The sequence below is a fragment of the Lepus europaeus genome, chromosome 19 (genome assembly GCF_033115175.1).
Source record: "Lepus europaeus isolate LE1 chromosome 19, mLepTim1.pri, whole genome shotgun sequence".
NCBI lineage: Eukaryota > Metazoa > Chordata > Mammalia > Lagomorpha > Leporidae > Lepus > Lepus europaeus.
In genome coordinates, this window is record NC_084845.1 from 14,180,846 (window position 1) to 14,201,044 (window position 20,199).

The 20,199-nt window shown below is 43.1% G+C and overlaps 1 protein-coding gene across 1 annotated transcript; it reads left to right on the plus strand.

The window, feature by feature from the left end:
- Window positions 1-29: 29 nt before the first annotated feature.
- ZNF383 (zinc finger protein 383) lies at window positions 30-14,550 on the plus strand. The gene is made up of 7 exons (XM_062176236.1): window positions 30-120; window positions 1,078-1,134; window positions 3,868-3,998; window positions 7,518-7,568; window positions 9,881-10,007; window positions 10,293-10,388; window positions 12,516-14,550. The coding sequence occupies exons 4-7, from the start codon at window positions 7,560-7,562 to the stop codon at window positions 13,709-13,711; spliced, it is 1,428 nt and encodes a 475-aa protein (XP_062032220.1). The 5' UTR covers window positions 30-120; window positions 1,078-1,134; window positions 3,868-3,998; window positions 7,518-7,559; the 3' UTR covers window positions 13,712-14,550.
- Window positions 14,551-20,199: the final 5,649 nt, after the last annotated feature.

Below are 20,199 nucleotides of genomic sequence, written 5' to 3' on the forward strand. Positions count from 1 at the left end.
CCCAGAGTTCCCGCGCGAACAGGGCTGCCCTTTCGATTGCCTGCGGGACGCTGGGCGTCCGGGGACGGGAAAGTGCACGGTGAGCGGCCTAGGTCTTGCGGACTCCACGAGGCCCCGCGGGTGCGTCCCTGGGCTCCGAAGGGAGGCAGCCCCGGGAGTGTCAGCCGTGTGCGGGTGGGTGGGGTGTGGGCGTCTGTGTGTGACTGTGGGACGCTGGGTGTGCGGGTGTTGGAGCCCTGGTACGTTCCTCTGTTAGGTGTGTCCCTGTCACTGTGACCGCGCGTGGAGCGGTCTGTGCAGGTATCTTCGTTGTAGGGGTGTAGCTGCAACCGCGTGTGGCTGTGTCCTCGTGGGGGGACTGTGACTGTTGGCGACTGTCTAACTTTGTGTGACTTGTGTGCGGGCCGCCAGGGCTTGGGGTGGGAGCTGAAGAGTCTGGTTGTTCGGTGTGGTACTCTGAGGTACGTGCGTGGAACTGGCTTTGGGGAAGTGTTAGGACCACGCTGGCTGGATGCCTGGGACGGTGAGGGTGTGGGAATGTGATCACAGAAGTTTACCTGGCACTGTGTGTGCAGGTGGAAGGCGCATCTAGTTGTGCGCCAGGGTGACAGGACGCAGTCCTGTTGGCCATTGTGTTATTTTGGGTGTGTGATTATGTGTTGTGCTCATCGGGGGCGAGGGGTGTTAGAGGAACTGTTTCTCTGTGTGGCTGTGCACTGCATGTGGTGTTGGGACTGCAGCACTGTACCCCCGTGGCTTGTGGGGTGCTGTGATTGAGGGGTCTGTACGTGATGTATCCCTCAGAGTGGGTGTGGAGCTGTGACTCTAGGGCCACATATAGAGCTGTGGTTTGGGTGAGGTTGCCTGTGAGGGCGGAGAATACGTGGGTCCCCACGGTACGTGACTGTGACATTGGGGATATGGGTGAGGGGTGCCTGACTTCTGCACAGCCGCGAGCCCTCTGGCTGTATTTCCTTCTCTGCCGAGGCGGTGGATGTAGGTCGAGTGGCCTCTGACTTGCTCAGTCTGGGCCACAAGAGAAGCCTGGCATCCCATGATCCCTTTCTGCTCCTGTAGTTTTGCAGAGGTATGGAGAAAGAAAGAGGAATGGCTGTTGACCAAGCCAAGTACAAGGTATGCTGGGATATCTTTCTGCTCTACTTTGCCTGCATGACTCATCAAGTGACCTGGTTCTAACAAACTCCATTCAAGAAAACGATGGGAAGCATTGAGATGGACACACCGATCTCAGTATTCTCCCCGACTTCTTTCTACATAATATTCTCATATTAATTTAGAAAGTAGATCAGTTTCTCTTGTGTACCTAGTTTTTACTTTTTAAATACAAACACAACGTAGGCACACACATATACACACAAAAGTCTTTCAAAAAGTTTGTAGAAAATGAAACAAAGGGGCCGATGCCATGGCTCACTTGGTTAATCCTCCGCCTGCGGCGCCAGCATCCCATATTGGAGCCGAGTTCTAGTCCCGGTTGCTCCTCTTCCAGTCCACCTGTCAGCTGTGTCCTGGGATAGCAGTGGAGGATGGCCTGGGTGCTTGGGCCCTTGCACCTGCATGGGAGACCTGGAAGAAGCTCCTGGTTCCTTGCTTCGGATAAGCACAGCTCCGGCCCTTGCAGCCAGTTGGGGAGTGAGCCAATGGGTGGATGACGTCTCTGCCTCTCCTCTCTCTGTGTAATTCCAACTTTCAAATAAATAAATCTTTTTTTAAAAAAAAGCTTTAAAGAAGAATGATTTATAATAAAAAGGTCAATCTCCCTTCATAGAATGGATTCAAATATGTTTGACAGAACTAAAAGTACTAATACAGAAATTACAGTCATAGTGAGGGCTTGGAACCCCAGCCAGGTCTCTCACATGGGTACAGGGGCTTAAGGACTTGGGCCATGTACTGCTGTTTTCCCAGGCAGATTAGTAGGGAGCTGGGTTGGAAGTGGAGCAGTCAAGACTTGAACCAGTACCCCCATAGGATGCCTGCATTGCAGGCGATGGCTTAACCTGTTGCACCACAACACTAGCTACATGTTAGTCATTATTAAATGTATATTTCAAGAAGTATTAAGTATATTCATATTGTTGTACAACAGATTTCTAGAAGGTTTTCATCCTGCAAACTAAATCTATAATCATCTAACAACAGCATCATATTTCCCACTCTCCCCAGCCTTTGGCAGCCACCTCTACTTTCTGTTTCTGTGAGTTTGACTGCTTTAGATACCACTGTAAATGGAATTACACAGTATTTGCCTTTTTGTGTTTGGTTTATTTCACTTAGCATAATGTCCTCAAAGTTCAAAAATGTAGCTTGTGGCAGTGACATAATTTTTTTAAAAGCATGTAGCTACATTTAATTTAGACAATCTGTGACTTTTTTTTAAGATTTATTTATTTGAAAGGCAGGGTTACAGAGAAGCAAAGACAGAGAGAGGTCTTTTTTTTTTTTTTTTAAGATTTTATTATTTATTTATTTGAAAGGCAGAGTTACAGAGAGGCAGAGGCAGAGAGAAAGAAAAGAGAGGTCTTCAATCTGCTGGTTCACTCCTCAGCTGACTGCGACGGTCAGAGCTGTGCCAATCCGAAGTCAGGATCCAGGAGCTGCCTCCCGGTCTCCCAGGCGGGTGCAGGGGCCCACAGACTTGGGCCATCTTCCACTGCTTTTTTCAGGCCATAGCAGAGAGCTGGATCAGAAGTGGAACAGCTGGGACTCTAACTGGCCCCCATATGGGATGCTGGCACTGTAGGTGGCAGCTTTACCCACTATGCCACAGTGCGAGCCCTGAGAGAGAGGTCTTCCATCTGCTGGTTCACTCCCAAATGGCTGCAACAGCCAGAGCTGGGCTGATCCCAAGCCAGGAGCCAGCAGCTTCTTCCGAGTATCCCACGTGGGTGCAGGGGCCCAAGGAGTTGGGCCATCTTCTGCTTTCTCAGGCCATAGCAGAGAGCTGGATCCGAAGTAGAGCAGTGAATCTCAAACCAATGACCATATGGTATGCAGGCACTGCAGGTTTCGGCTTTACCTGCTACACCACAGTGCAGACCCCAGCAGTGACAGAATTTATTTCATTTTTGTTTTGTTTTCAGTAGATTTTATTTTGCAGAGCAATTTTAGGTTCACAGTGAAATTGCAGAGATTTCATATATAGCAGTCAACATCCCTCACACAAGGTGGTATATCTACTTTTTTTTTTTTAGATTTTATTTATTTATTTGAGAGGTAGAGTTACAGACAGTGAGAAGGAGAGACAGAGAGAAAAGTCTTCCTTCCATTTTTTCACTCACCAAATGGCTACAACAGCCAGAGCTGCGCTGATCTGAAGCCAGGAGCCAGGAGCTTCTTCCGGGTCTCCCATAGGGATGCAGGGGCCCAAGCACTTGGGCCATCTTCTACTGCTTTCCCAGGCCATAGCAGAGAGCTGGATTGGAAGAGGAGCAGCCTGGACTAGAACCGGCGCCCATATGGGATGCCGGCGCCGCAGGCGGAGGATTAACCTGCAGCGCCATGGCACTGACCCCGGTATATTTGTTTCAATTAATGAAGCTACATTAACACATCATTTCCACCTAGAGTCCATGGTTTATGTTAAGAGTTCATTCTTGTTATTGTATGCTCTGTAGGTTTTGACAGATGTGTAATGATATGTATCCACCATTACAGTATCCTATGGAGCAATTCCATAGCTCTTAGAAGCCTCTGTTCATCTCTCCTTCTCCCCACCCCTACTCTCAGTGCCTGGCAACCACTGATTTTTTTACTGCCTCCATAGTTTTGCCTTTGCCAGAATGTCATGTATGTAGCTGGAATCATTTAGTATGTGATCTTCTCATATTGGCTTCTTTCATTTAGTAATATACATCTAAGTTTCCTGAACCACTGATCATTGTGCCACGTCCCTTTGTATACATCATCAGACATGTAAGTTGCTGTTTTTATTACAAGCATACTTCAGAACATTCATGGAGAAAAGGAATTAAAAGGTGAGTTTATTTTGGTGCAAAATTTTTTTTGAGATCCATGCATAAGTTTTTTGTAATATGCATTGTCCATGAAATTTTTGAAGACTACTCAGAGAGGTTCATTTTTGTAACTTAATTTGTTTATTGAACAAGCTCTATGCTTTAAGTTTTATATGGTCTACAATGCCATTACATTTTATTGTCATGAAGGTATATGTGTTTTTTTTTCCAAAATGTACATCTCTCTTGTTGATACCACTGGGTAATTATTAGGAACTTAATAATCACTCCCTGGGTGATAATGGGTTGAGCATCCAATGAGCTTCCACTTGGGACAGTCAGCTAATTTACTGTACTTGGTTTTGCATGTCCACTGGTGCCAACTGCAGCAGATCCCCATTTTATCTTGTGTTAAAGTTCCCTACATTTTTTCTTATCATCTTGTGCAGAGGAAAGAAGAATCTAATGTCAGAACTATAAATAATATGATATTACAATGTATATATTTTGGTTATTATGCACAATCCCTGGCTCATAACTCCCATACCAGGGCAAGTCATAGAAACCAGAATTTTTCTGGGGTGGATGTTTGGCACAGCATCTGAGATCCTGCTTGGAACCTCCATACCCAATAATGGAGTGCTTGGGTTTGAATCCTGGCTCAGGTCCTGATTCCCGCTTCGTTCTAACGCACAAAGGGGGTGGCTCGAGTTGTTGGGTCTCTGTAACACACATGGGAGACCCAGACTGAGTCTCTAGTCCTGGCTTTGGACTGGTCTAGCCCTGGCTTATGCAGGCATCTGGGGAGTGAACAAGTAGATGAGAAATCCCTGTAACTTCTGTCAAATTTCTTTGAGGGCCAGCTGATTTCCTGCCCCGGATGAGTTTTTCCATCAGTAGTGGATCATAAAAAGTTTAGTTTCTTTACAAAATCAGTTTTATTTTAGTAATTACAGTGTTCATTTCACTGTACTAATCAATGCCATAAGGTTTTGTTTTTTTTTTTGTTGTTGTTGTTGTTGTTTTTTAAGATGAATGTATTTATTTATTTATTTGACAGTCAGAGTTAGAGTCAGGGTCAGGGTTGGGAGGAGACATCTTCATTCCACTGGTTTCATTCCCCAGATGGCTGCAAAGGTCAGGGCTGGGCCAGGATGAAGCCAGGAACCAGGAGCTTCATCCAAGTCTTCCACATGGATGGCAGGGGCCCAAACATTTGGACCATCTCCCATTGCTTTCCCAGGCCCATTAGCAGGGAGCTAGATTGAACTGGCGCCCATATGGGATACCAGTGTCAGGCAGAAGCTTTATCCACTATGCCACAACCCTGGTCCCCATGAGCTTTTTTTGTTTAAAAAAAAAAAAAAGGACCGGCACCATGGCATATACAGTTAAGCTGCCGCCTGCAGTGCCAGCATCCCATATAGGTGCCAGTTCAAGTCCAAGTTCAAGTGGCTGCTCCACTTCCTATCCAGTTCTCTGCTAATATACCTGGAAAAGCAGTGGAAGATGGCCCAAGTACTTGGGTCCCTTCCCTACATGGGAAACCCGGAATAAGCCCTGGCTCCTGGCTTCAGACAGTCCCAGCTCCAGCTGTTACAGCCTGGGGAGTGAACCAATGGATGGAAGATCTCTCTGACATTTTCTTTCTTTCTCTTTCTCTCTCTCTCTTCCTTCTCTCTTTGTCTGTATCTTTCAAATAAAATGAAAAATGAGTAGTAAATAAAATAAAATAAAAACAACAAAACCTCCTTAATTTATAAGCTTGACATAAGCAGTTTTTTTCTTTCTAGGTAGAATATAAAAGAATGGTGTATTTCTAAGTCCCATGAAATAATTTATTATTCCTATGTGGCTTTGGTACAGCTGAGTATCCCTCTCTGGGGCAAAAATTAAGTAGGCATCCTAATTCATATTAAAATAATAAATAGGAGCCGGCACTGTGATATAGCAGGTAAAGCCAGCACCTGCAGTGTCTGCATCCCATATGGGTGCCAGTTCAAGTCTCGGTCACTCCACTTCCGATTCAGCTCTCTGCTATGGCCTGGGAAAGCAGTGGAGGATGGCCCAAGCCCTTGGGCCCCTGCACCCCCATGGGAGACTCGGAAGACGCTCCTGGCTTCTGGCTTTGGATCAGTGCAGCTCCAGCTATTGTGGCCAATTGGGGAGTGAACCATCAGATGGAAGGCCTCTCTCTCTCTCTCTCTCTCTCTCTCTCTCTGCCTTTCTATGTGACTCTGACTTTCAAATAAATAAATGAATCCTTAAAAAAAAAACACAAAAAATAATAATATATAATAAAGATAATATAAACATAAGTAATATATGAATATATAATTGATAGCCATATACCATAATCTTTTACCAAATAATCTTATACCAATTTAAATAATTGATTAAAATATTTACTTACAACAAATGAAAGCATTAAAATTGTAAAAGAGAGAGACATTTATAGAAATATGGAAGGTGGAAAAAAATCTTACCCAGAAGCTATAAAAGAAAAGCTGACAGTTTGTTTTGCATGGAAAAACATAGATGAAGTAAAAGCAAAGCTAGAGGATAACAGTGAGTACCTGTGTGTGCACGGACACTCCTACACCCACACCCACACACACCTGCCTGCACAGCAGTGGAAGGTGACTGCCTTTTGGGGTTGGAAAGCAAAAAGAGGTCAGTAGGGAAGTCTTTGGTCCTTCTGGTCTGAGAGAGTACTATGTTCCCAGCCAAAAGTCCCCATTTGAGTGAGTCTGGCTTGGGTTCTGGGGGCTGCAAAGAGGGGATTTTTCAGGGCGGGTTGTAGCAGCTCATCCTTGTGTTCAGAGCACCAGCATCACTAAGGTTGGGCAAGGTCTGGCTTCAGTCCCTTGGCTGAGGCAGAAACCTTAGTGGCTTGGGTTAGAGAGAGTAAATTTCAGCCTCTTCCCTTGGATTCAGCTACTGTGTTCTATCTTGCTGCAGCTAAAGCCTAGAGTTTTTATGGGTATAGGAGCAGTAGTATTTGTTCCATCGTTTCACTAGCTAGAGTTGTATCATAAGAACAAGGGAAGTGAAGGTAGTTTTATCTGGCCATTCTGAGGGATGTAAGACCAGTGTACTCTCTAGAGAATTTCTTCCTTTTTTTAATAATCTTTTTTAAATAATCATTTTTAAAGATTTATTTATTTATTTGAAAGTGAGAGTTACACAGAGAGAGGAGAGGCAGAGAGAGAGAGAGAGGTCTTCCATCCGATGGTTCACTCCCCAATTGGCCGCAATGGCCAGAGCTGTGTCAATCCAAATCCAGGAGCTAGGAGCCTCTTCTGGGTCTCCTGCGCGGGTGCAGGGGCCCAAGGACCTGGGCCATCTTCTGCTGCTTTCCCAGGCCACAGCAGAGAGCTGGATTGGAAGAGAAGCAGCCTGGACTAGAACCAGCGCCCATGTGGGATACCAGCGCCCCAGGCCAGGGAGTTAACCCTCTGTGCCACAGCGCCAGCCCCTCTAGAGAATTTCTTTACTCCCTCCCTGTCTTGCCTTCTCACAACAACTGTCTTTTTTCAGAACAGCCCTGGGGAAAACTGATCATCTTCACTGCTGAAAACCATGGCTGGGGTAAGTTATTGCTTTACCTTGCCTTCCTTTTTATTAAGGGAAAAAAAAAAAAAAAAAAAAAAAAGGTAGGTGAGCATTTGATTTCCTTATCCTGACACCTTGGTGAACAGGTTGCCCCTGTAGGATCCTGGTCCCCATTTCTTCTAGCTAGCTAACCCTATACAATCTGTAAGTGCCCCTCTTTTTTTTTTTTTTTTTTTTCCAACCAGTTTTTCTCATCCCACTCCCAGGGACTATGTTGGAAAGGAAATGTATTCTTTTTAAGGAAACAAGAAGGGAAAATAGATTTATAGAATGAACTTGTCCTGTCTGGAATATGACTTGATGAGGTATGAATTGCTTAACTGAGAGCAAACATGGAAAAGCCAAGATTATCTCTACAGAGTTAACATTCTCCAGTAAAACAACATGAAAAGTAGTATTCGTAGCTCCAAATGATAGTCTGTCACAAGATCTCCTGGTCTATGAGGATTTGAGAATCATGGGCTTGGTGGCTGACACAAAGCTCGATGACTGTTTAGAGTATCCATGGATAAAGTCCAATTTAAAGCTGAACAGGGTTTTGAGAGATTTCTATATGAATTGTCAGGTTTTTTTTATCTCAGAAATAAGGATAGGGGGTGATAGATGTTCCAATGAGTTTGGCCATTGTATAAGTTATTGAGATATTACTGTCATGGCCCAGAAGAACCTTATAATTTGTGTCTAGTAATATAGAAAATTCTGCTAGCATGGTAATAATTAATTTGTATTGATAGAAAATAATTCTTTTTTATAAATTTATTTATTTGAAAAGCAGAGTTAGAGAGGCAGAGAGAGAGAGAGAGGTATCTTCCATCTGCTGGTTTACTTCCCAGATGGCCACAACAGCCAGGATTGGGCCCAGCTGAATCCAGGAGCCAGGAGCTTCTTCCAGGTCTCCCCGGTGGGTACAGAGGCCCAAGCTCTTGGGCCATCTTTCACTACTTTCCCAGGCACATTATCAGGGAGCTGGATCAGAAGTGGAGCAGTCAGGACTTGAACCAGCATCCATATGGAATGCTGGGATGCATCAAGAGTGAACTAGGATGTCTGTACTGTGGCTTTGTAGGAGGGGCCACCGCCTGCAGTGCCGGCATCCCATATGGGAGCCGGTTCAGGTCTTGGCTTCTCCACTTCCAATACGGCTCTCTGCTATGGCTTGGGAAAGCAGTGGAGGATGGCCCAGGTCCTGAGGCCCCTGCACCCATGTGGGAGACCTGGAAGAAGCTCCTGGCTCCTGGCTTTAGATCAGCTCAGCTCTGGCCGTTGTGGTCATCTGGGGAGTGAACCAGTGGATGAAAGACCTCTCTCTCTCTGCCGCTGCCTCTCTGTAACTCAGCCTTTCAAATAAAAAATAAATCTGCTAAAAAAGAAAAGAAAAAAAAGAAAAAGAAAATGGGTAAATATAAAAGCTTTAATATATTCAATTGGATTTTTTTTCAAAATTATTTCATAAGTCAGTGGTACATAATTTCATCAGGCATATTATATCTGGTTATGTTTCTTTTTGTAATATGGCAGCAATTGACAATTATTTTTAGATTCATTGGGGGTTGCCAAGTGATAATTTAATTTTGCCATTCCTTTTTCCTAGATTAAATACTTCTATCTATAAAGTAAAACTTTTCCTCATCAACTGCTTAGTTACCCATAGAGGAAAGAATGTTTTGATTCTTTCCATTTATTCATCAATTTTCAAAACAGTAAGTTGGCTTCTTAGAATCCTCTGAAAGTGATCAATAATTTTTTTCAATATTACAAGCTCAGGGCTCAAACATCTTAATGTAATCAGTCCATGGCAGTTATTGTCCTTTTAGTTTGATATACAAGTGGACCATTTTTGGCCAGGAGTAGATTCCTCAAGTTGACTCCTGAGTCTTTTCAAGTTGATCTTAGTAGTTTGGGGTCACTTTCTTGCTTTTTGATATAATAATATGTTTGATATAATAATATGTTCAGACTCATCCTGTGCATTTTTAATTTTTTCTTGAAATGCATTCTTTCCCCAAAGAACTTTAGTTCTTTTTATTTGAAAACGATACTTAGAAACTACAGTCTATATACTAGTGGTGCTCCTTGCCATTATGTCTAGGTCTTTTCAATAGACACAATCAGGAATTCATTCATTTGTTTAATATAAAATAAACTTATTACTCTTCCATCTATTCCTGAGATACAAAAATACTAGTTCTCAGTGATACCAGTAAAATTATTAATTTGTTTTACCTTAAAATACTTGCATTGAAGTATTTCTTTTAGTATACAATTAGTGCATATGTTTATTGTTTCAGGGACCGGTGACATTCAGTGATGTGTCTGTAGACTTCTCTCAGGAGGAATGGGAGTGCCTGGACCCTACTCAGAGGGACTTGTACAGAGATGTGATGCTGGAGAACTACAGCAACCTGGTTGCCATGGGTAAGGGCATCTGTACGAATGATTCAGAGTTCTATGGGATGTCTGCTTCTTCCACAGTGAATTTCTTGGCTGCTTTTCAAGTTTCCAGCTGAATTTCTGCTCCTTGCTCCCAAACAAGTAGTTTGAGCTGAAATGAAAAGGAAGAGTAACCAATGGGCTATGGCTGAAGCTTCATCTTCATCCTTCTTTGGCTGTTCCTGTAGTGGCATCCCTTCGTGAGCATCAAAGGACTGGATTTGATTTACCCACAACATAATCATGTCCCATATCTTTTCTCATGAGCAGGACTTTATATTCCTAAACCTCAAGTGATTTCCTTATTGGAGCAAGGGAAAGAGCCCTGGATGATTGGCAAAGAGCTGACAAGAGGCTTGTGTTCAGGTAAGTGAGAAAGGCCTCAACAGAAATCAGGACAGCACAGGAAATATCTCCTGCTGGTCAGTGGGAAACAACACATTTTAGGTATTACCATGGTCACTTCCTCTAAGATTCTAGGCCTCTGGAGAAAACTGAAGTGCTTTTAGCAAGAGTTCACAAATAACTTGTTTCATCTCTTCCCTCAACTCTACCACTACTCTTCTCTAGCCCTCTCAATTTCAGGCAGAAGGTACCTTTCACTACCCCTCCAAAGAAAACTCTTTTACTCATACAAGCCTTTAGATTGAAGTCCTTGCTAGCTTTTTTGCTTTTTTACATTAGACTTTTGTAGGTGTTTTATATGTCCGCCCTCAAAAGAATATAACAGTATGTACTCGTGCATATGAATCAGTATCCCCAGTACTGGTCTTCATTACAGCTATCAGTGACTTTTTTATCAATATGACTTAGAACTTTTTCTTTATCCAGCATTTTTTATGTCTTCGTTTGTGTAAGAGACTCCGCTAAGTGCTATAGTTCGTGTCACCCTTAGGAACTTGAAGATTGAAAATGGTGCTAAAATACGCCCAGAAAACAATAAAAGAAAAGTCATGTTAAATATGTAGAAGTAGGATTAGTAGATGCTAACATCTACATACATGATTATACATGATTGAGGTCACTATGTATAGACAGACATTACTGGGGGCCAAAAAGGGGGAGATTCTATGCCTACATTGAAAAGGGGCTGGCGCTGTGGCTTAGTAGGTTAAGCCTCTGCCTGTGGCACCAGCAGCCCATAATGGTGCTGGTTCTTGTCGCAGCTGCTCCTCTTCTGCTCCAGCTCTCTGGGAGAATAGTGGAAGATGGCCCAAGTACTTGGGCCCCTGCACCTGCATGGGAGACCCGGAAGAAGCTCCTAGCTCTGGCTATAGATAGGCCCAGACAGCTGTTGCTGCCATTTGGGGAGTGAACCAGGGGATGGAAGACCTTTTTCTGTTTCTCCCTCTCTCTGTCTGTAACTCTGCATCTCAATAAATAAATGTTAAAAAAAGAAAAAGTAAAGGGAGAGATGGCAGAGAAGAGAGATTTCAGATGAGGTAGGAGAACCAGAAGGGTACTTGCTGAGTACTATTATAAACCAAGAATCAGGCCAGGTGCTAGGATTATAGTATTAATCAAAATTTTTTATATATTATTTATATTTTTTGAGAGAGAGCTTCCATCCACTGGTTTTTTCCACTATATCCCCATAACAGCCAGGGCTGAACTGGGGCTGAAGCCAGAAGCCAGGATTATAGTCTAGATCGCCACATAGAACACAGGCACACCAATGTGGGATGCAGGCATCCTGTCCACTAGGTTAAATACCAATAAAGCAAACCTGTTAATAAAGGTATTAAATAATTTTTTTACAGAGTATATACAGAGTTTTAACTATCCCAAGGAGTCAGCACTACTAACCTCCATGTTGTTCAAGGGTTGACTATTTAATATATGTATTTATTTATTTAGACCACAAATAAATATATAATGTGCTCATGTTATTTATCAAACATATATTAGTACACATATATGTATTTCATAATCACACACACAGACGTGTGCACTCTCTTTTACCACTCAGGAAATGCCAAAGGTTTTTGAAGCTCTGTGCTAGGAACCAGGGACAAAGACTAAATTTATTCTTTATTATACCACAGAATACCCAAGAATCTTCCTCATTTGCATTTATTTCTATTAGGTGGCCTTTAACAGAAGCTAGAAATTCACTTTTCATTACAGTATGATAATGTACTTTATCTTATACGTACATATTTATGTAGATATATGTGACTAGTCATGTTTTAATATGGGAGATGACCCAAGCATTGTATATTTATCAACCTTTCCAGATGACTCTGACCCTCATCAATATTTGAGAATCATTATGGTGACTTATTTCTGTTGTCCCTTCCCTTTGCTGTCTGCATTATATTTTGTTATTTTCTGTGTATTTCTTGCCCATTTTTAGATTAAACAGGTACCCTTGAAAACTGTATGACATTTACCTGCTAGATTTTATTTTTGCTTTAATTTCTACATTTCTGTTATAAAAGGTTAACTTTTCTCAAGTAGGGAAAAGGAATGTTTACTATTCTTTTCTTTCAGATCTGGAGTCAATGTGTGAAAGCAAGTTGTTATCTCTAAAGAAAGAAGTGTATGAAATAGAGTCATGTCAGAGGGAGCTAATGGGACTGACGAAGCATGGCCTTGAGTTCTCCAGCTTTAGAGATGTTTTAGACTATAGAAGCCACTTTCCAAGTCAACCAGGCTATCATAATGGGCATTTGAGCCAAGAAACATACACTCATGAATACATGCCCACATTTATTCAACAGACATTCCTTACTCTACATCAAATAATTAATAATGGAGAGAAACCCTATGAATGTAAGAAATGTGGAAAGACCTTTAGTCAGAACTCACAGTTTATTCAACATCAAAGAATTCATATTGGTGAAAAATCTTATGAATGTAAGGAATGCGGGAAATTCTTTAGTTGTGGTTCACATGTTACTCGACATCTGAAAATTCACACTGGTGAAAAACCATTTGAATGTAAAGAATGTGGGAAGGCCTTCAGTTGTAGTTCATACCTTTCTCAACATCAAAGAATTCATACTGGTAAGAAACCCTATGAATGTAAGGAATGTGGAAAGGCCTTTAGTTATTGCTCAAATCTTATTGACCATCAGCGAATTCACACTGGTGAAAAACCCTATGAATGTAAAGTATGTGGGAAAGCCTTCACTAAGAGCTCACAACTTTTTCAACATGTACGAATTCATACAGGTGAGAAACCCTACGAATGTAAGGAATGTGGCAAAGCATTTACTCAGAGCTCAAAGCTTGTTCAGCATCAGAGAATTCACACTGGTGAGAAACCCTATGAGTGCAAGGAATGTGGCAAAGCTTTCAGTAGTGGATCAGCACTTACTAATCATCAGAGGATTCACACTGGTGAGAAACCCTATGATTGTAAGGAATGTGGGAAGGCGTTTACACAGAGCTCACAACTTCGTCAACATCAAAGAATTCATGCTGGTGAGAAACCCTTTGAATGTCTTGAATGTGGGAAGGCTTTTACCCAGAACTCACAACTTTTTCAACATCAAAGAATTCATACAGATGAAAAACCATATGAATGTAATGAATGTGGAAAGGCCTTTAATAAGTGTTCCAACCTTACTCGACATCTGAGGATTCACAGTGGTGAAAAGCCCTATAATTGTAAGGAATGTGGGAAGGCATTTAGTAGTGGCTCAGATCTCATTCGTCATCAGGGGATTCATGCTAATGAATAATAAAAAAAAGCTCTGTCACTTTCCTGGCATTTTTAAATAGAAATTCATTTTTGCTAGTCTTTCACTACTTTTGGTTTATTTGTATTTAAGTTTTTAGTACAGATGTATTTCATTATAAGTTATGGATTCAGAGTCTGACATCCTTCCCCCTCCCCAACCTGTATCAGTGTCAATTATTCAGTAATTCTTTCCTTTCTCGTTGTTTTGTTTTACCTTGGTGATACTCTATATATTATTCTTCATATTTGCTTGTGTTTGTAGAACTATTTTTTCTGTTTTGTATATTTGTACTTGTGCTAATATCACACTCTTTAAATTGTGTGACCTTTGGTTTTTCTAGTATACTATGGAATTAATACTTTGTTGTTTAAGTCTGTTCATCTTTTTCATTGTAAAAGTTTATATCTTTTATTGTAAAACAGAATAAGAAATCAGAAGCTGAAAATCTAAAATGGTTTTAATTATACTAATTATACTCATATATGAGTGCTGTCAATTTGGTAAGTCTAATCCTGCTAGACTTTTTACAGAATGCTCATTTATCTTCATCTACTTGAAAGGCAGAGCTAGAACTTCCATCCATTGGTTCAATCCCCAAATGCTCAGCAATAGCCAGAGCTTGGCTAGCGGAAGACAGGAGCTTGAAACTCTGTCAAAGTCTCCTACATGTGGGACAGGGTCCTAAGCATTTGGGCCGTCATCTTCTGCCTCCCAGGGTGCATTAGCTGGATCAGAAGCAGATTAGTGGGGACTCTTTAACAGGTACTCTGATATGAGATGCCAGCAATCGAAGTGGTGGCTTAACCCACTACTCCACAACACCTGCCCCTAGACTTTCTTTCTAAAGAAAGTAGTCATGGTGTACATGCTGTGCCTTTACTTGCTTTTATCATGCCAAAAACATGATTTCAATTTCAGTAAGTTTAGATTTTATTATTTTAATGACGTATTTAATAACTTTATAGTGACTAATATTCTTATTATGGTTGCCTCTAAATTTTTAGTTACAAAAACTGTCATTAATAGGAACCAAAGTTTATGTTTGAGTCCTTTTTTTTTTAAAGCATTTATGTTAATTGTTGAAATTATCCATATTTTCTCCTATAGACTGTTTCACTCTTTTTCATTAACCCTAATTCTAGTGCCACACTAGAAAGGTAATTACTGTTACTAAAGTGTTGTTTATATTTCCAGATACTTTAAACTTTTCTTATATATGTTAATGATGTTTTCTTATGTATAACTATATGCAAACATGCTGAATGTATTGGTTTGCTGTGAGGAGTCAATGAGTTAATAAATGTAAAGTACTTAGCACTATTCCTGTCACAGAGATATGTTTAGTAAAAGGGTCCCGCTAGTATTGTGGATACACTAATTATCACAATTATTTCATTATGATTGGTAGAAAAGGTTTTTGTTGTCGCTGTTGTTGTTATTGTTGATCTAAACCTCAGGGCTCTAGGTATTACATGCTTTTTAAATTTTTTTCTCAATGTATTTATTAGAGAGCTCCCATCCTCTGGTTCACTTACCAAATGCCCACAACATCTGGAGCTGAGCCAGGACTGAAGCTGGGGCCTGGGACCTCACTCCACATCTCCCATGGCAGTGGCAGCAACCTAATAACCTGAGTCATGACCAATGCCTCCAAGATTCTGGAATTGAGAGCGGGAGCTGGGAATTGAACCCAGGCACTCTGTTGTAGGACACGGGCATCTTAACTGGTGCCTTAACCACTAGGCTAATTGCCTACCCCTGTGGAAAAGATTTTAACATGTTGTTTATCTTTGTCAAAATTAGAGAACTCAGAATGGATAAAGAAATAATTGTAATGAGTATACAAAAGCTGTTCCCCATCACTCATTTATTATTTATTGTGGAATTTTAAAAGGAAAAGATAAAATATGTATGGGCGATCTTTGTTTAGACTTCATCTTTTATGCTGTATGGAGAATATCAGTTGGAAACTTTGTGGATACAATGATGGATAGTTGGATAGTTGAAGGCACAACTACCAAAAAAAAAAAAAAAGGTAAGAAGAGATTAGAATACCTTTCCTAATAATTAGTTCCAAAAAGAGCAGAAAGCATATAAACCATAGTCTTCAACCAGAATGGAAAAACAGTTGTAATAGGCTAGCCATCAAAAACCTGAGCATTAATTCAGTATCCTACTAACAAAACTAAGGAATTAAATTCTTAAATACAAATTTTTTTTAAAGATTTATTTATTTGAAAGACAGAGAGGTAGAGACAAAGAGGTCTTCCATCCGCTGGTTCACTCCCCAGATGGCTGCAACGGCTGGAGCTGCGCTGATCTGAATGAAGCCAGGAGCCAGGAGCTTCTTCCAGGTCTACCACATGGGTGCAGGGGCCCAAGGGTTGGGCCATCTTCTACTGCTATCCCAGGCCATAGCAGAGAGCTGGATTAGAAGAGGAGCAGCCGGGACTAGAACTGGCGCCTATATGGGATGCCGACCCACTGCGCCACAGTGCCAGCCCCAAAATACAAATTATTTAAATGGTAATGAAAATGAGAACACAACTGAAAACCTGTGAGTCATAATTAGTTTGTATAATCCAATATGCATGCATATATATATATTTTTTAAGATTTATTTATTTGAAAGGCTGAGTTAGAGAGACACGGAGGCAGAGAGAAGCCTTGCATCCACTGGGTCACTCCCCAGATGGCCACAACAGCCAGGGCTGGGCCAGACTGAAGCCAGGAACCAGGAGCCTCATCCGGTCTCCCATGTGGGTGCAGAGGCCCAAGCATTTGGGCCATCTGCTGCTTTCACAGGCTATCAGCAGGGAGTTGGATTGGAAATGGAGCAGCTGGGACATAGGAAGCCATATGGGATGCCAGAGCTGCAGAGGGCAGCTTAACCCAGTATGCAACAGCGCCAGCCCCTCATGCATATATTAAAATACTAGAAAGAAGAGAGGGAGCAAGATGGTGGCCAAGTAAGCCGTCCCAGCAACTACCTCCTCTCAGAAACACCAATTTAAACAGCTATTCAGGCACCAGTTCACCTGGGTAAGAGCTACAGAAAGCAGATGAGAGATCACAGTGCCTGATTTTTGTAAAATAATGAAAGTCATATTCCAAGTAGCACTGTGCACAGAAAGATGCCACCTGCTTGGGGGAGAAGGCATTTAACCCCAATGTTAGCTCACTGGAATAAAGTTCATCATCACATAAGGCCCCTACCCCTAGGGCCCCTACCCTGCACACTGAGTATTTGGACCTCCACAGCCAAGCAACCTCTGCCATCCACTCCCCAACTATTGGCAGAAATCGGGGTAAGACCCCAGCTTCTGGAAGCTAGGCAGGAGAGGGAGTTTTGGAACTTGCCTTGGATTTCAAACTTGACCCACCACCTTGAGACATAACACCTTATGAAGTTCAAAGAACTCTACCACCAGACCAGTGCTGGCAGGCTGAGCCACTAGACTTGTCCTGCATCAGGCAGAGACCACACTCTGGTAGGATGGACTGCTGGTGCGTGTCACCACTAGCTTCAGGCAGGCCTGGCACGCTTGTATCCCTATGACTTTGGGAAGCCCACGGACTGTGGGACACAGATGAGACCCAGCCTAGTGCCAGTCTGGCTGACCAGGGAGCTTCCTTTATCACCCTCTGCCAGCCTTAGGAAGATAAGAAACCACAGGGCTGAGATGGCATGTAGGTAAAGGCCAGGTTTCTCTTCCTCTTAGGCAAGTGCCGTTGGACAGCGTGGGCCTTCCTCAGTATCAGGCAGGCACCTGGCCCTGTTTAAGATGGACTTGATTTGGTATGTGTGTTATCACTAACCTCACATGGGCCTCATGTGCACACTCAAGATTGCACAGGGCCTAATGTCTCTGAGACCCAGGTGTGACCCACCCACGAAGATGAGGGACTGCCTTTATCACCCCTCCTACAAATTTGGCTGAAGAGCAAGGAACTACAGGACTGTTGGGGGATTCAGTACCAAGTTGGTAAAACCCAACATTGGGCAGATCCAAACGGTTCCTGTCTCCAGGTCTACCTACGGAGCTTCTGTGCCTGCTGCAGTGCCAACTGGAGTTCTGTAGCCCCAAGAGATTATACACTAGCCAGCAACACCAGTGACCATTAGGAGTGGCATCAGACAGTGAGTCCTCCTCAGTGATAGATAGACCATAGTAGGGTGGCCTTCAGTCCTAATCCCAGGTGGGCTGTGGGCCACAGGTGTGAGCTAGCATCATGGCATTGTTGGACACAAGACTAGGAGTCTGGGTTATTTTTTTTTTTTTTAATTTTTGACATGAGAGAGAGACAGAGAGAAAGGTCTTCCTTTGCCGTTGGTTCACCCTCCAATGGCCGCCACGGTAGGCGCACTGCGGCCGGCGCACCGCGCTGATCCGATGGCAGGAGCCAGGTGCTTCTCCTGGTCTCCCATGGGGTGCAGGGCCCAAGGACTTGGGCCATCCTCCACTGCACTCCCTGGCCACAGCAGAGAGCTGGCCTGGAAGAGGGGCAACTGGGACAGGATCGGTGCCCCGACCGGGACTAGAACCCGGTGTGCTGGCGCCGCAAGGCGGAGGATTAGCCTAGTGAGTCGCGGCGCCGGCCAGGAGTCTGGGTTATTAAGATCTTTCTTAGTAGATGTATTTATAATTGTACACATCTGTCTATGTTCTGTTTTAGCTGAATACCATAAGTCTTGATATGCTGTATATTAATTTCATTCTTCTGAAATTATTTTATGATTTCTTCTTTGACCAGTTGGTTGTTTAGGAATGAAGTGTTTAATTTCCACTTATTTGTGAATTTCCTCAATTTTTTTTTTTTTGACAGGCAGAGTGGATAGTGAGAGAGAGAGAGACAGAGAGAATGGTCTTCCTTTTTGCCGTTGGTTCACCCTCCAATGGCCGCTGCAGCCAGCTCATCGCGCTGATCCGAAGCCAGGAGCCAGGTGCTTATCCTGGTCTCCCATGTGGGTGCAGGGCCCAAGGACTTGGGCCATCCTCCACTGCCTTCCCAGGCCACTTTTGCATTTTGGACTTCAGCTCTGAGATGAAATATGTGAGGCTGAGTTGACTGCCTCTCCTTGAGGATTCATGGGTTAGACATACTGGACTGAATGGTATCTGGATGCCCTAAGTTCTTTTGTAAATCAGGACCATCCCAACTTGGGATCATAACAAGTAGGGCTTTCTACAGAACTGGCCTCTGTTCTTCAAAAACGTTCATGTTATAAAAAGCAAAGAAAGGCAGAGGAACTGTCTAGTTGACAAGACTCTTAAGATATGTGTGGGGCCAGAATTGTGGCCTACAGCACAGGCATCCCATGTGGGTAGCAGTTCAAGTCCCTGCTGCCCCACTTCTAATCCAGCTCCAGGCTAATGCACCTGAGAAAGCAGTGGAGGATGGCCAAGTGCTTGGGCCCCTGCTATTTATATAAGAGACTTGGAGGAAGTTCCTGGATCCTGGCTTCAGCATGGCCCAGCCCTGGTCATTGCAGCCATCTGGTGAGTGAACCAGCAGATGGACGATCTGCCTCTCTCTGTAACTCTGACTTTCAAATCAATAAATAAATCTTTTAAAAAAGAAAAAGACTAGGGGCTGGCACCATGGCTCACTGGGCTAATTCTCCACCTGCAGCGCCGGCACTCCAGGTTCTAGTCCCAGTCAGAGCACCGGATTCTGTCCCAGTTGCTCCTCTTCCAGTCCAGCTCTCTGCTTTGGCCCGGGAAGGCAGTGGAGGATGGCCCAAGTGCTTGGGCCCTGCACCTGCATGGGAGACCAGGAGGAAACACCTGGCTCCTGGCTTCAGATCGGCGCAGTGTGCCGGCCGTAGCAGCCATTTGTGGGGTGAACCAATGGAAGGAAGACCTTTCTGTCTGTCTCTCTCTCTCTCTCTCACTGTCTAACTCTGCCTGTCAAAAAAAAAAAAAAAAAAAAAAAGACTGGGGCCGGCGCTATGGTACAGCGGGTTAACACCCTGACTTGAAGTGCCAGCATCCCATATGGGTGCCGGTTTGAGACCTGGCTGCTCTACTTCTGATTCAGCTCTCTGCTATGGCCTGGGAAAGCAATAGAAGATGGCCCAAGTCCTTGGGCCCCTGCACCTGTGTGGGAGACCCAGAAGAAGCTCCTGGCTCCTGGCTTCAGATCAGCACAGCTCCGGCCATTGTGGCCAGCTGGGGAGTGAACCAACGGATGAAGACCTCCCTCTACCTCTCTCTGTAACTCTTTCAAATAAATAAAATAAATCTTTTTAAAAAAACAAAAGAAAGAAAAAGATATATGTGACAACAGATTTCAAGACATGATCCTGAAATAGGTTTTATACCAGAGGAAAAAAATGTTATATAAAGAACATTATTATTAGGGCAACTAGAAATGCAATACTGCTCACAAATGCAATACTTTTTAATGTAATCTATGTGACACCTCTTGAATTTGATAACTATACTGTGGTTATGCAAAAGAATAGCGTTGTTCCTGGAAAAGTC

Coding starts and splice junctions, on each gene's coding strand:
- ZNF383 (XM_062176236.1), top strand. Junction 10,008..10,292: donor CAGCAACCTGGTTGCCATGG/GTAAGGGCATCT, acceptor TCTCATGAGCAG/GACTTTATATTCCTAAACCT. Junction 10,389..12,515: donor GACAAGAGGCTTGTGTTCAG/GTAAGTGAGAAA, acceptor CTTTTCTTTCAG/ATCTGGAGTCAATGTGTGAA.